The following is a 15,577-nucleotide window of genomic DNA, read 5'->3' as shown; positions in this document are numbered from 1 at the left end:
TATACTGAGATAAGGGTAAAAGTATGCATGTAATACTACTCCAGTAAAAGTCACAGAGAATATGATGTAAGAAGTACTCTTATGGTAGAAGTACAACTGTGTAATACTACTCCAATAGAAGGGTAAATACCTTAGAATATAGTAGAGCAAGTACTTTTAAGTAATATATTTTACTAGCAGTCCCACTCTGTGTAAATGAGTTAAAGTATTGCAGAATATGATGTAAGAAGTACTCTTATACTGAGCAAATGATAGAAGTACAACTGTGTAATACTACTCCAATACAATGTGAATCCCTTTATAATATAGTAGGGCAAGTACTTTAAAGTAATATATTTGACTGTCAGTCCCACTCTGTGTAAATGAGTAAAAGGTCACGCAGAATATGCTGGAAGAAGTACTTTGTACTGAGCTAATGGAAGAAGTACAACCGTGTAATACTACTCCAGTAAAAGTCAGATAGAATATGATGGAAGAAGTACTTTTTACTTTGCCTAAGAAGTCTCAAGATGCAAGTTTTTTACGTTTTATTTTGTCAAGTCTACGCTGATCACATTTGTGACGTAAGTCTGAATAAATATTACGTCGTGAGTTACTTTGTCATTTTGAATGTTAATGAATGTGTTTAACAAAAAGGGACACAGACGCTCTTTAAGCCAATAAACAAGAGTAAACAAAGAAGTTGTTGTTGTTGTTGTTGTTGTTGCCTCTCCAGGACCAACTGGACTCTGTTTGACTGCAGCTGGAGCCTGATTGACAAAGTGTGTGCAGGCAGACGTCCAAACGCAGAGGGGATTAATAGAAAAGGACAGAAGATAAAAACACACACACACACACACACACACACACACACACACACACACACACACACAGTATTCTGTCATGTGTGATTTGCATTGCACGCTTTACAAGAAGCAGGTCTAGTGCCCGGTGACGTCTTCGCTCTGCCGGCTTCGACCCGTTGAATAGACGTTGGGTGTGTTTCTTCTTCTGTTGACTTTGTTTGGGGGGTGTTTTGTTTGTTTTAGCTGTCGTGTGTATTGTTTGACTATTCGTGGTGGCGTTGCCACGGTTACTGATTGGGCCTCGACGAGAGTGTCTGAAGACTTAGATCTTCAGATTTCAGAGGATTAAGAAACACTGCAGTTTTTTTTTTTTTTTTAAACCCTTCAAATTCGTCACATGTTGTTTGAATAGAAGAAGCCTCACAAAGGAGCTTTTAAACGGGGTTTACTTCATCCTGCTTTCAACATATAGTGAAGGTATGCAAGTGTTATCGGTATTATAAAGTAATACGAAGCGTTCACTTATTGACAAACGTGTGCGTGGTGATGCATTCACTTACTGACGTACGTCCTAAAGTTTGTGACGCGTTCACTTACTGATGTGCATTAGAGCTGTAATGGGTTCACTTACAGACTTTCATCTGAGTGGTGATGCGTTCACTTACTGGAGTGCGTTTTAGTGGTGGTGCGTTCACTTTACATTCATTTTAGTGGTGGTGCGTTCACTTTACATTCATTTTAGTGGTGGTGCGTTCACTTAACATGCATTTTAGTGGTGGTGCATTCACTTAACATTCATTTTAGTGGTGATGCGTTCACTTTACATTCATTTTAGTGGTGGTGCGTTCACTTTACATTCATTTTAGTGGTGGTGCGTTCACTTTACATTCATTTTAGTGGTGGTGCGTTCACTTTACATTCATTTTAGTGGTGGTGCGTTCACTTTACATTAATTTTAGTGGTGATGCGTTCACTTTACATTCATTTTAGTGGTGGTGCGTTCACTTTACATTCATTTTAGTGGTGGTGCGTTCACTTTACATTAATTTTAGTGGTGATGCGTTCACTTTACATTAATTTTAGTGGTGGTGCGTTCACTTAACATTCATTGTAGTGGTGGTGCATTCACTTAACATTCATTTTAGTGGTGGTGCGTTCACTTTACATTCATTTTAGTGGTGGTGCGTTCACTTTACATTCATTTTAGTGGTGGTGCGTTCACTTTACATGCATTTTAGTGGTGGTGCGTTCACTTTACATTCATTTTAGTGGTGATGCGTTCACTTAACATGCATTTTAGTGGTGGTGCGTTCACTTAACATTCATTGTAGTGGTGGTGCATTCACTTAACATTCATTTTAGTGGTGGTGCGTTCACTTTACATTCATTTTAGTGGTGGTGCGTTCACTTTACATTCATTTTAGTGGTGGTGCGTTCACTTAACATGCATTTTAGTGGTGGTGCGTTCACTTTACATTCATTTTAGTGGTGATGCGTTCACTTAACATGCATTTTAGTGGTGATGCGTTCACTTAACATGCATGTTAGTGGTGGTGCGTTCGCTTAACATGCGTGTTAGTGGTGATGCTTTCACTTAACATGCATGTTAGTGGTGATGCGTTCACAGTCTGCAGTGCCTTTGAACGTTGGTCCGTGCGTTTGACGTTAAAGGAGGAAGATTATAAACGAGTCCTTCTTTTTTAAATATATCTGTGCTCCTCTTTAAACCCACAAACCAGTACAATCCAGTAAATCTACAACAGAACGAGAGCAATGTTGTAATAAAACGACCTCTGACCTCCCGAGTTGATGAATATCAGGGATTACATGATAATCCACGACCAGGAGGGAGGTGGAGGGAACCAGAGAGCATGCTGGGACGCCGCGAGGCTGCAGGAGCATGCTGGGAAGTCTTTTCTTTTAAACCAAAGTTTGCATTATGAACAGTCAGACATGTTTATAGTGCATTATTAGTAATATAAACAAATATAAACATGATTATAGTGTAGTATTAGTCATGTAAACATGGTTATAGTTTAGTATTAGTCAGGTAAACATTATTATAGTTTAGTATTAGTCAGGTAAACATTATTATAGTGTAGTATTAGTCATGTAAACATAAATATAGTGTAGTATTAGTCATGTAAACGTGATTATAGTGTAGTATTAGTCTTGTAAACGTGATTATAGTGTAGTATTAGTCATGTAAACGTGATTATAGTGTAGTATTAGTCAGGTAAACATTATTATATTTTAGTATTAGTCACGTAAACATTGATATAGTGTGATATTAGTCTTGTAAACATAAATATAGTGTGGTGTTAGTCAGGTAACCATGATTATAGTTGTTTTATTAGTAATATAAACATGATTATAGTGTAGTATTAGTCATGTAAACGTGATTATAGTGTAGTATTGGTCATGTAAACATTAATATAGTGTGGTGTTAGTCAGGTAAACATGATTATAGTGTATTAGTCAGGTAAACATTATTATTAGTGTATTAGTGGTAATACAGAGAAGACAACTTGAGCTGAGAACTGCAGCTTTGTAACCTTGACCTCACTTGACCTCTGACCTCACTTTCCACACCGATAGAAGGTCTCAAGGTCTCGTCAACTCATAAGAAAACACATTGTTCTGGTTTTCTTTCTTCGTATTGAAAACGTCATTGTTTTCTTCCCTGAGCTTTTCATTCCATCCTGTGAGCCTCCGTTTGAAACTTAATTTCCTGGCGGCGCGGTGGGGGTTGACACGGTTCGGTGCTCCCTCACATAATAAATTAAAAATAAAACTCCTGGGGAATCGCTCTGCTCTCTCAATTTTCGTCGAATCACCAGGGGACCGGCGTAGCAGGGCAACTGATAACTCAGCAAAAGAAAACACTCCGTTAATCACCCGCGGCCTCAAATCAGGCCTCTTCCAAACTTTAAAATGAACTGTAGTTCATTGAGCGCGGCACGTTGACGTGAGCTTCACAGTCAGGCGTCGATTGAGCCGTTCCAACTCTCTCTCCAGCTTCTAATGATGAAAAGAAGACAAACAGGAAGTGCCGTGGGAGCGCGCAGACGGGGAGGAAATCCTCAGAAAGGAATCAGATTATATCGGCCAAGTGTCCTTTTACAGTTATCGACGAGCTGCCCGACGGATTTCTGCTGAGGCCGCTCGGTAAATGTTGTTTCAAGTCTCGAGCTTTCTCTTCCTGCAGATAATTTAGATTTAATTTAGTCAAACTAAAGTACAGTTACTCACAAACTTCCAGTTTAAAAAGAACACTGAACTCTTTTCTAGTCTATGCTTCATGTGTTAAAGCTGCATTCTCTCTCCTGACCACCAGGGGGCGACTCCTCTGGTTGTATAGAAGTCTATGCTTCATGTGTTAAAGCTGCATTCTCTCTCCTGACCACCAGGGGGCGACTCCTCTGGTTGTATAGAAGTCTATGCTTCATGTGTTAAAGCTGCATTCTCTCTCCTGACCACCAGGGGGCGACTCCTCTGGTTGTATAGAAGTCTATGCTTCATGTGTTAAAGCTGCATTCTCTCTCCTGACCACCAGGGGGCGACTCCTCTGGTTGTATAGAAGTCTATATAAATGACTCCACTTCTCTTGATGTATTCCCTCAGTAAACATTGTAAACATGAGTTTACCATTTTTACTTTTTACGATGAAACAACTTAGTTTCTTCTTCTCTTCCATTAATCATCTCATAAACACTCAGATTTATCTTGTGACCCTCTAGTTGGGAACCACAAACTAACTGATACTTTAATAGCATATTGAGATATTATATTATTAAGAGTATGAGATTCATACTTTAATTGAGTATTTTTACATTATGCCAATAATACTGCTGTACTTTAATATCCTGTTTGAGTGATAGATGCACAAGTTTGAAGGCTTATCAGAAGACATAATAATATTATGAGGATTTTACAGCTTTAATTCATCTTTCATCGTCATTGTCAAACATTCACGGTACGGAGTCGTCCACCAGGTATATTTTATACATTCAGTCCATGAAAATGAGAGGAGCATTAGATGAGATTTACCATTAAGAACCTCTGCAAGGACAACACCGCTATCTTTGGGTTGGAGATGCATGATGGGATAAAAGGTCATCTTCTGGGACAGGATTTCAAATTTCCCTGAGCTGCCAGAGATAAATCGAGCCGAGTTAAGGACACGATGTTTTAAAGGATAATACATTTAAAGTTAAAGCATCAACAATACACTATTCACCTTTCCACCGTACCAGTTTGTATATATACATATATTATATATATTTAAGGGAGCTTGGAGGAGAAGGATCTCACTCTTCCAGAGTAAGCGGCCTTCTGAGTCTGTCCGAGACTAATCTCTCATTCTTCCGCAGCGAACTGCATGAATAAATTGTGTCGCCGGTGACGGCTGCGCGTTCAAGGACCTCTCGCGGTTGCGGTGACTCATATTTTCTTCAAAAACACCTTTTCTATTACCGCCATTGACTGCTTGCTGTCTCCTCTCTCACTATACTCCTGACTGGCCCCCCGAGGGGCCGTTATAGGGGCCGCTAAGGAAAACACAGCCGAGCTAACTGTTTGTAGCTAACTGCTAGCTGGCTACCGGCTAACGGAACTATTAGTACACGCCCCTGCTGAGTGCATCGCCGGAACTCAGCAGTGCCGCATGCAGATACAATGGCGGTAGAAGCCTCCTATGGTGGAGTAGAACGTCTTTTTGGAAGTTTAATCCAGAACCTTTGAACCCTCAAAGGTTGCTGACCAGAACCCACCCAGGAGGTTCTGCTGCGTAGCCTTTTATATTCCGAGGGTTTGATCTAAAAACTCTGGCCGTGGGGGCGGATGTGTGCGTTCCCCTTTTAATATCAATGCTTTCAACAATCTTTGAAGAATTATTCCATAAAAGGGTTCTTAGTCTCACTAGGGTTCTTAAGCAATTGGTTCTGGGTAGAACTCCCCCCCCTGAAGGAAGGAAGGACATGTTTTTCTTGTCTCCACTGCATTTATTTGAAAACTTCCTTTGCAGATTCAGATGAATAATACTTATATGATGTATTATGATAAATAAAGGTACGACTAAGAGGTTAATTGCATTGTCATTGGACAACAGGTGCACTTAAATGCAGATTGCGCTCTCATTTTGCTCTCATATCGGGCTGCGGTGGAAATTGTCTTTTAATATCCTTTGATCTCGTCGACATGCACCAACATCAACAGGAGATGGGTACCAGGGATGTGTTGGGCAGTTTTAACCGCCCGCCGTCGAGCCCTCCTGGATGTGCACAGCCCCACGCCGGTTTGAAATGTTTCCCGTCAGCGTGCTTTCTATTGCTCATCTGTAAAAGAAACATTAGAATTCATTATTATTATTATTGATCCCTCTGTGAAACCTACCAAGCAGTGTGTAAAGTAATTAAATTAACCCCACCCATGGCCAGCTGCAGCATTAAAGTGATGAACACATGAATGCATCAAGAGTTATAATCCAATTATATCATCCTGAAAGGAACCATTATGCATCATGAAGACGTTTACATGTTGTGTGCTTTAAGTATATTCTGGTGGAAAATCAATGGAGGAAATTGTACAGCGGAGATAAAGGAGAAGAGCTGCTGATTGGAAAACACCAGGAAAAGGTCAAGTGGCAGGAAAGAGATGGGGAGAGAGAGCGACTCTGCTGAAATCAAATCATTCCCTCGACTTTAACAAATGAGCTCTCGGACTGTGTGTGTGTGTGTGGGAGTGTGTGTGTGGGAGTGTGTGTGTGTGTGTGTGTGAGTGCGTGCGTGCATCTGAATGTGTGTGCACGATTGTCAACATTGGCTTCCAAGGTTCTTGCTTCAGGGCTCACAGTTTGTCTATGCAGAAATAACAGCTGGCACCGAAGCCTCCACATTGTATTATGCCTGCGCACACACACACACACACACACACACACGCGCACGCACACGCTCACATACTCACATGCACGCTCATCCACATGCACACAAATATAAGAGCATTACTAGCTGCAAGAATGAAACTGGACTCCTTCTTGTCTCGTGCTGGTGTGACGTTACTGGTTTCAAACCAGGCCGCTCACACATTAAAATGAACTCAATAATGAGCATCAGAGTGATTATTCGTGATTGGAACGTCCTTCATCCATTACTGCTGCCACCGATATAATGTATGATCGCTGTTAGAAATAGAAATCGTCAGCTGCCGCACCATAAATCATTATTATTCATTACGCCCTTACCAAACTTATGATCTTCCTCTTTCTCTCGTTCTTATTGAACGCAGAAAATGAAATAACAAGATGAAGGTTTTTCTGAATTAAGTTAAAATTGATTAAAATTGAAAGAGTCAGAAGAGAAAGAAGACTTGCCTTATCTATTTCCAACATAAAAAGGGTTGTTTAAATATAAAAAAAGAGCGTTAAATGCTATTAACATTTCTTGAAAACGATTATTCAGATGTGACATTTCCACTAAATACTTGAGGATTTTTGTGAAGATGCAGATGAAGGTTTCCTTTCATGATACGAGCTGTGAATTTCTGACTATCTTCTGACAGATTTTCGTGATGCATATTAAACAGCACAACAGTGATGATCTCTGCTTCTCACCCACTTACTCCCTCTTGTGTTCTGTTGCTATTCCTGTAGAAAGGCTCTGAGTCAAAAAAAAAAAGGAAAAAAGAAAAGTCCTGCAGGAATTAAAGAGGAAAACACTGGTTTTACATGCAACTGCACAACAGGCGAAGACATGATTCAGCTGACTTGAAACACGGCAAAATATGGTGGGGGCCTCGGAGGGTCCAAGAACCCTTGATTGACACTTGAGACCCCCCATGAAAGCCTCAATAACTAAATGGTATTATCATTTCCCATTATTGTTTGGTATTATTTATTTAAACGTGTACTAATGAAAGCAGCCTTTTCATAATTCAAACATTCATTCACAAATGGGAATAGTGAGTGCGAGAGCCGACGTAAATGACAGAGAGCTGCAACAGATTGCGTCTGTTAGTGGGCCCCCCTTTGGAGACATAAAGTAGGGCCAAAACTCAACTTTATTACTAAAACATCACAACAATTAAGCAGAAAAAGCAGCAAATCTTCACATTTGAGAAGCTGGGGTCTGTAAAACTACAAGTAGCCTACAGATCGGAAACTAACCGGAAGTACTGTTTATGTGACTTCCGGTGTGTTCTTTGAGGGCGGCGGAAAACTGTCCGACTCGACCGCAATACTGCGAGGGCGCAGTTCATCTCGAACGAGCCCATTGGCCGAACGTCACGTGACAAGTAATCCCGACATCTCGCGAGACTTTGACCGGGCTATAAAATCCCTCCGCGGTCTCGTGGCACGTTCCTTTTTCTTTCTCCCGTTAGCGGTGAAGGTGCAACAGTAACTCGGTCGTCCCGAACACGGGTTCATCCGACACCCTCACCAACGAAGCTGAACTGAGCTCCACAACCACAGCGGCAACATGCCTCCCAAATTCGACCCCAACGAGATTAAGATTGGTATGTTTTTTTTTTACCGTGTCAACTGCGTAATAAAAGCAGACGCTCGTTCAGAGCCAAGATGGAGTCGTTCTGTGCCGGCTACCATCGTGTCTGCCGGCCTGTGAACGGCCCGGAGAAAACGGTAAAGAAATCGGGGGGAGAGCGAGACTCGACGGAGACCCGGGGATAATGTGTCTTTGATTTAAGAGTTTGCATGTTTTAAATCTTTTAATCGGGTGGAATTTGGTGTTATTTTTGACTGGTTGGACTATAAATGTGACGTCCCACGTGGGGGCGAGTGCTAGCTGTGTTAGCTAGGTTAACTAGCCTCTTGAATGAGACGCCATGCAGAAATCAAGTTGTTTAGATATCTAGTTGACTTAATTTAATCTTAATCCTAATTTTGCTAATGCTGGATTTATTTATTTGACTATAAATGCATTGCCCCTTCACATGGAATTAATTTGTATTGGTTTATATACAGATTTAGAGTTAAAGGTTTCAATACATTTATTAAATGAGTCCTGTTGGGATTCATTAATGGTACAAATGCCCCTTTATAAAAAAAATAAAGCCTAATATTTTTCAGATTCTCCTAGTTAAATATGGGAATTTGCAGCATTTCTATTAAATTATTGTGCAATTTGAAAGTTACAGCCCAGCACTATCACATTCAGAACTGGAAAATGTATTTTGGGCCACTTCATACATTAATTTACAATAACTATGGGCACTGATGTGCAAATCCCACCAGCCTCCCGCCACTATGCCTGTCTGTGAGTGACTGAGTGTAATCCAGTGGAGGCTCAGAGTGAACCCGGCTTTAGGAAACAGGTCTGCCCGAAAATAATGGACAACTCTGTGCCGTAAAGACTGGAACAAGAACCAAGGAGCCTAATTTATAGTAAGCGTTTGTAGCACTGATGGTGGTCAATCCTTCCTACAGTATCATGATCTTGGCAATAATCCAGGTGTCCCTGCAGACTACAGGAGAGTAACGGCTATTACATGTCATTTAGCTGACACTCCTTGTGAAGCTGTCTTGAGACAATTTATGATAAACTAGTTTAATTTCAATAGGAGCCCTTTGATCAGCTGGTGCTCACGTGTCTCTTTGTCTTGCAGTGTACATGAGATGCACAGGAGGAGAAGTTGGAGCCACCTCGGCACTGGCCCCCAAGATCGGACCTCTGGGTTTGGTGAGTAAAAAAAATAAATAGTTGTAGTCCAAATCCACCAGCCTCCCGCCACTATGCCTGTCTGTGAGTGACTGAGTGTAATCCAGTGGAGGCTCAGAGTGAACCCGGCTTTAGGAAACAGGTCTGCCCGAAAATAATGGACAACTCTGTGCCGTAAAGACTGGAACAAGAACCAAGACGCCCTCTTGTTGTTCTCCTGGATTTATGCTAGCTGTGACTGAAAACGCAATATAACTTAAATGCAATGTTTTATGATCTGCTGACCCGCTCTGTTTGCTCCATCAGTCTCCCAAGAAAGTTGGTGACGACATCGCCAAGGCAACCGGTGACTGGAAGGGCCTGAGGATCACCGTGAGGCTGACCATCCAGAACAGGCAGGCAGTGGTACGACGACGCACCTCCGCTGGCTCCTTTGATTTTTGTGGCGTGAACGACTCGTGCGCGATACTAAATGTTTTCCCCGTCTTCGTTAGGTGGATGTCGTTCCCTCCGCGTCCGCTCTGATCATCAAGGCTCTGAAGGAGCCTCCTCGCGACAGGAAGAAGGTCAAGAACAGTAAGTGGACTGTGGAAATGTATTTTATTTAAAAGATTAAAGTGGATTACCTGTATTTCTGAACCACCGTAACACGTTTGGTTCTCTTTCAGTCAAGCACAGTGGAAGCGTCACCTTTGATGAAATTGTTGGCGTTGCTCGCCTGATGAGGTCTCGCTCCATCGCCAGAGAGCTCTCCGGTAAGAACGCACGCCGTACGGTAGTTCAGCCTCCCGCCACTATGCCTGTCTGTGAGTGACTGAGTATAATCCAGTGGAGGCTCAGAGTGAACCCGGCTTTAGGAAACAGGTCTGCCCGAAAATAATGGACAACTCTGTGCCGTAAAGACTGGAACAATTTATCGTTTGCCAAGTTAAAACCGGTTAAACTATCGGGCACCTTGATTTTGTTGATAATAATAATAATAATCAAGAGTTCTGCTTTCCACATTTGTTGGTTAAACTTTATGTATGTTTATGTATTTGATATATATACGTGTGTGTATATTGGTTGTTGATCTGTATTTCGGTTTCTTCCCACTCAGGAACCATCAAAGAGATTCTGGGCACCGCTCAGTCAGTCGGCTGCACCATCGATGGTCGTCCGCCCCACGATGTCATCGACGACATCAACAGCGGGAAAGTCGAGTGTCCGTCCGAGTAAATGAACGACGATAATAAAACTTTCACAAAATGAACTCTTGAACTTTTTTTTATTCGGGTATTTTGCACTAGATTACGTGTCATTTAGCTGACGCTTTTATCCAAAGCGACTTACAATAATCGGATACAAGCGGCCGAAATGAGCTTCCTCCGTAGGGTGGCCGGGCTCAGCCTTAGAGATAGGGTAAGGAGCTCGGACATCAGGGGGGAGCTCGGAGTCGAGTCGCTGCTCCTTCGTGTCGAAAGGAGTCAGCTGAGGTGGTTCGGGCATCTAGTTAGGATGCCTCCTGGACGCCTCCCATTAGAGGTTTTCCGGGCACGTCCAACTGGTAGGAGGCCCCGGGGAAGACCGAGGACACGCTGGAGGGATTATATCTCCCGGCTGGCCTTGGAACGCCTCGGGATCCCCCAGAATGAGCTGGAAAGTGTTGCGGGTGAGAGGGAAGCCTGGGTCGGCCTGCTGCCACCGCGACCCGACCCCGGATGGACTTACAATAATGTTACATTCACACACCGTAGACACAGCTACAGGGAACAATTCAGGGTTAAGTGTCTTGCTCAAGGACACATCGACTAGGGCGGTTATTGAACTTCCAACCCCCTGATTGAAAGACGGACCTGCTAACCACTGACCCAGTCACCCCCTACACAAACTAGTTTTGTATTACACTGTAAACTGTATATCGGTAAGTATTTTGTCCTGAGCAACAATAGCTAAACATTAGTTTGGATGTAGTGAAGAATTAGTCCAATTTGTAACTTGCCATACATAAAATATGCATCCCTGGTAAATCCAAAAGTATCCTTTAATACAACGGTGTCAGCAGCTACATCAATATTAAGACGTTTTACCTAAATTCGTTACTTTGCATTTGGAGGGACAACTGGTCCTTAGGCAAACTATTAGATTTAATTTTATAAAGTTACATTTTAGTGTTAATTTATAAGCTGGATTTCTGCTTTGAGGCGTCATTTGATAAAAATGTTTCTGATTGTTCTGAATCTACTGAAGTGAAATGGTGCTGGACCTGAAGTATCAGTAAGTCATGATTCAATCGTTTTTGCTTTATACAAAATATTTATTGAAGATCTGAGCCAATTCTCAAAGTATAAATGCTTCAAAAACTCAGACCTAAACATGTTAACAGTTGTCGTCTGGAAGTACACAAGAGGGAAAACACCTTGATGCAAATACAAAATACCAAGTCGAGGCACTCCAATCAAAAATAATTAAATTTCGCACCAAAAACCAACCAAAATTCAACTTAAATCATCATTTTACAAATTAGTCTTGATCACAGGTGGACATTGACCGCTACTGCGTCCACTATGACGACGTAACGGGGAAACACGTCCTCAAAAAGGCCCATCGAGATATTTTACTACCGTTTCTGTATCGTGGAGAATTTAATATCTGGCAGGATAAACACGGAGCCCCCCCCCCCCGCCCCCCAGATTTAATGACGCAGGTTGATTTGCACAGAGAGACGTGATGTCAGGCGTCTATTTTATTTCGTGTTCATATTCATTTCTTTTTGACGGTGTAACAACGCAACTATCAAAACATAACGACGAACTGTTCGGAGTGTAATCCGTTACTCCGACGCTCACCAATGACTGCGTCTCGTTTACGGTCAACGACAGTGTTTGTATCAAAAGAAGATCAAATGGACCAAAGAGCAGGAAGTGCATGAAGTAGTTTGACTTGTGGTCTGATTGTGCTGAAGTCAGCAGCTGCTCAAAGAAGTTATTAATGTAACCCCCTCCCCGCCCTCTTCTGAGCTCCTCCCGGCTCCGATGACGCACCCCCTCCCCCTCCCCCCCCGGCCAGCGGCGGGGAGGAGGAATGCATTGTTATCGTCCGTTGGGCGTCCGCGGCTTAAGTCAGTTCTCCACCTCCTCCTCCTCGCCGTCGTTCTCCGCTTCAGGCTCCTCCTCCATGCGCTCCTCCTCCTCCTCCTCCTCCTCTTCCTCCTCCCGGCTCTTGTCGTTCTCCGAGTCGGTCTTCTTCTCCTTATCTTTGCGCTTCTGCTCGGACACCTCCTTCTTTCCCTTCTGGCCCTTCTTGTACACTTGAGGAGGAACACAAAGAAACGTGAACAACTCCATCATCATCATCATCAGTGTCGTGCTTCTTTTCACACGTTTAGGAATACAGATGTGTTTTACAGCAGCAGCTTTCAGAGAGACACACCTTCTTAACAACGTTCAGAAGTCAATAATAATATTCATACCTTCCAGAGCTTCTCTGAGCGGCTCCAGGAATCTCTCGAACTCCATTTCCTCCATCGCAGCCAAGACGTCGGCCGCGTTCAGAGTTTTCCGTTTGGCTTTCATGGCAAAGTTGTTCGCACTGCAATGAGATAAACAGGAAGAAGAAGAAGTCATTATTCAACGTTATTGACGCTTGTGTTTTAACGGTGAGGTTTTGATTCACTAAATGAGTTTCAGAGTTGTGTTCTTACCAGGAAGTGGCGTACAACACAAACACACTGGCAGCTTGGGAGATGGCTCTCCTGGCTTCTTTAGACACGTTCACCCCGTCTGGGAGCTGTGAGGACAACGAAGGGGCGGAGGAGTCACACTCAGTGCTGGAGCAGTGTGTGTGTGTGTGTGTGTGTGTATATATATTCACTTTATCAGAAAACACTGACAGTTATTCACTCAGGCACAATAACATTAATATGGAAAAAGAATATAAACAAACAAACAAAAAAATATATTTAGAAAACAAATACTAGATATATCAACTAAAATATATTAAAGGATTTTTCAGTTCATTGTGAGCTAGATTTAGGTGCTGGAATATATATGTTATATTTATCAACTTACTTCAGTGGAAACCTGTGTTATAGAGATTAAAGTAAATAATGATCTGGATGTTGCTCCTGCGCAAAACTGTGTTTTTATTGAGGTTTTCTTCCATATTTAATTTGAATTTCCTTCCATCCCATTTCTCTGTTTCTTGAGAGGCCCAGGTTAAAATATGAAGGGCCGAATAATTTAATAATGTAGTACAAACTTCACTTATGTGACATAAATATCACCCAATGACAAGATCAGTGATGAAATAATAAATTATTAATTATTATGAATAAAATAATTACACATACAATTACTTTTTTTTTTAGTTAATTGACCTTTACTAAAGTATTTTCATTTTATGATACTTTATACTTCCTCCTTTTTAAAAATTGCACTTTTAACTTTAAACAAGAATTTAAACAATAAATGATGAAGTAGTATTATAATTGATTAGCTACCCAGCGCCACATAAATCATTTAAATAAGCACCACGGTCACCAGCTGCAACATTATATTTATTATTATTAGAATAATGAAGATTACATTAATGCATCAATCATTTTAATCTAATAATACAATATATAGTCATGATAAATGTGTCTACAAAAAGAATACTTTACTTTACATGCTTATACTCAAGTAACATTTACACGTGTGAAAGAGTATTTCGACACTAATACACTGGAATACTTATTCCAACAGTGGCCACGAGGGGCATGTGTTGCACTAATTAGTACTTTTAGTACATGTCATGTTGATACTTTTGTACTTTTACTTATATTTACAGTATGAAACGAGTATGTTCACAGTGTAGTACTAGCATTACTACTTTTACTAAACGTTAAGTAATATATCTGAATACTTCTACCACCACTGGTCACAGGAGACATTTTGAACGGAGGACTTTTAACAGAGTATTTGTACGCTGGGGTACTGATACTTGTACTTCCGTGTCGTCGCACTCACCGCCTCCTTGATGATTCGGGTGATCACCGCGTTCGGCAGGTTCAGATCTTCGGGTCTTTCCGCCATTTCTGTCCCTGGTTCAAAAAGTCCGTTGAAGCCGTCGCCACCGTTACCGCTCGCGCTCGTGCTAACCGCCGCGTTAGCTCGCAGCTCGTTGAGCTTCACAGCAGTATGTGGTGTTGCTATGGTAATACGACGCTTCCCGTCGATCAGATCGATCGATTAGTTTCAAACTTTGTGTCCGAAGTTGCGCGCGCGCGCTCCGCCAGAACCGATTTGTTTTGGGACGTTTTCCCGCGAACCGTCCGAGCGCGAGCACGAGCACGAGCCCTCCTCCGTCAAGCTTTCAACTCCGACCCCTGACGTGCGTGCGCAACGTGACGTGCTGCGACGTCATCACGTAAACATTGAAAATACTCAAACAAAACAATAAATATAGATAGACAGATAGATAGATAGATAGTAATACAATGCTAAATAAAAATGGTAATAAAATAACGCTTACACAGTAGAGGAAGTATTTAGTTTACCAAAGTAAAAGTACTACTACCACAATACAAATAATGTGTTACAACACAAAACAATTCTGTATTGAAAAGGTATGTTGGCCTCAGTATAATTGGGGAAATGTACTTAAAGCAGAAAGATGTCCCCTGTGACTGTTATCATTAGATTATTATTACTTTTGCATTAGTTTAAAATATGGATTATTCTGGTGTAGTTGTTTGTTATACTATTATATACATAATTGTAATGTGCATAAGAAGAAGTAACGCTTACCATGTATAAACCTGTTTGTATGGCTGTGAAAAATAATAACGTTTAACTGTTGGCTGTGTGTGACTTGACTGATAATACCACAGCCAGTTATCAGTTTGCCATATTGAGACATCGCCCATCACAAAATCAACTGGAACCATAAGGCTGCAACTCGGCTGTCTCTATTTCATTGTGTTTGTGATGTCAACAAATCCCAAGAAAAGATCAAAACCATCAGCGAACGTGTCTCCTAATTGTCCTCTTTGTGTCTCAATTCACAACAGGACTATTGTGGTCTATTAATCGTGAGAAGAGGAAATATATTATCTTCAATTGACGAACCAGACAGTTATAGGAGATGCACGTTTATTAA

General features: G+C 41.6%; 2 protein-coding genes and 3 non-coding genes across 7 annotated transcripts; 4 read left to right on the top strand and 1 right to left on the bottom strand.

The window, feature by feature from the left end:
* Positions 1–8,137: 8,137 nt before the first annotated feature.
* Positions 8,138–10,709, top strand: rpl12 (ribosomal protein L12). Of its 2 annotated transcripts, none has more exons than XM_034529334.1 (6): positions 8,138–8,297; positions 9,405–9,478; positions 9,764–9,862; positions 9,952–10,033; positions 10,126–10,212; positions 10,557–10,709. In XM_034529334.1, the coding sequence occupies exons 1-6, from the start codon at positions 8,261–8,263 to the stop codon at positions 10,673–10,675; spliced, it is 498 nt and encodes a 165-aa protein (XP_034385225.1). In that variant the 5' UTR covers positions 8,138–8,260; the 3' UTR covers positions 10,676–10,709. The 2 variants fall into 2 exon arrangements, with proteins under 2 accessions (XP_034385225.1, XP_034385226.1); XM_034529335.1 differs by lacking the exon at positions 8,138–8,297 and adding an exon at positions 8,306–8,421.
* Positions 9,037–9,163, top strand: LOC117728920. The gene has a single exon (XR_004609282.1). It is a non-coding gene; the product is annotated as a small nucleolar RNA SNORA65 (small nucleolar RNA).
* LOC117728919 lies at positions 9,523–9,649 on the top strand. The gene has a single exon (XR_004609281.1). It is a non-coding gene; the product is annotated as a small nucleolar RNA SNORA65 (small nucleolar RNA).
* Positions 10,245–10,371, top strand: LOC117728918. Its single transcript, XR_004609280.1, has one exon. It is a non-coding gene; the product is annotated as a small nucleolar RNA SNORA65 (small nucleolar RNA).
* A 1,023-nt stretch (positions 10,710–11,732) lies between the features above and the next one.
* On the bottom strand, positions 11,733–15,323 carry pole3 (polymerase (DNA directed), epsilon 3 (p17 subunit)). 2 transcript variants are annotated; one of them, XM_034528094.1, is made up of 5 exons: positions 15,226–15,323; positions 14,446–14,519; positions 13,140–13,225; positions 12,909–13,027; positions 11,733–12,746 (listed from the first exon to the last, which is right to left on the bottom strand). In XM_034528094.1, exons 2-5 carry the CDS (start codon positions 14,509–14,511, stop codon positions 12,559–12,561), a joined length of 459 nt encoding a protein of 152 aa, XP_034383985.1. In that variant the 5' UTR covers positions 14,512–14,519; positions 15,226–15,323; the 3' UTR covers positions 11,733–12,558. The 2 variants fall into 2 exon arrangements, with proteins under 2 accessions (XP_034383985.1, XP_034383994.1); XM_034528103.1 differs by lacking the exon at positions 15,226–15,323 and having other exon boundaries at positions 14,446–15,203.
* Positions 15,324–15,577: the final 254 nt, after the last annotated feature.

Source organism: Cyclopterus lumpus, chromosome 3 (genome assembly GCF_009769545.1).
Source record: "Cyclopterus lumpus isolate fCycLum1 chromosome 3, fCycLum1.pri, whole genome shotgun sequence".
Classification (NCBI taxonomy): domain Eukaryota; kingdom Metazoa; phylum Chordata; class Actinopteri; order Perciformes; family Cyclopteridae; genus Cyclopterus; species Cyclopterus lumpus.
This window is presented reverse-complemented; position numbering and strand designations above follow the sequence as displayed.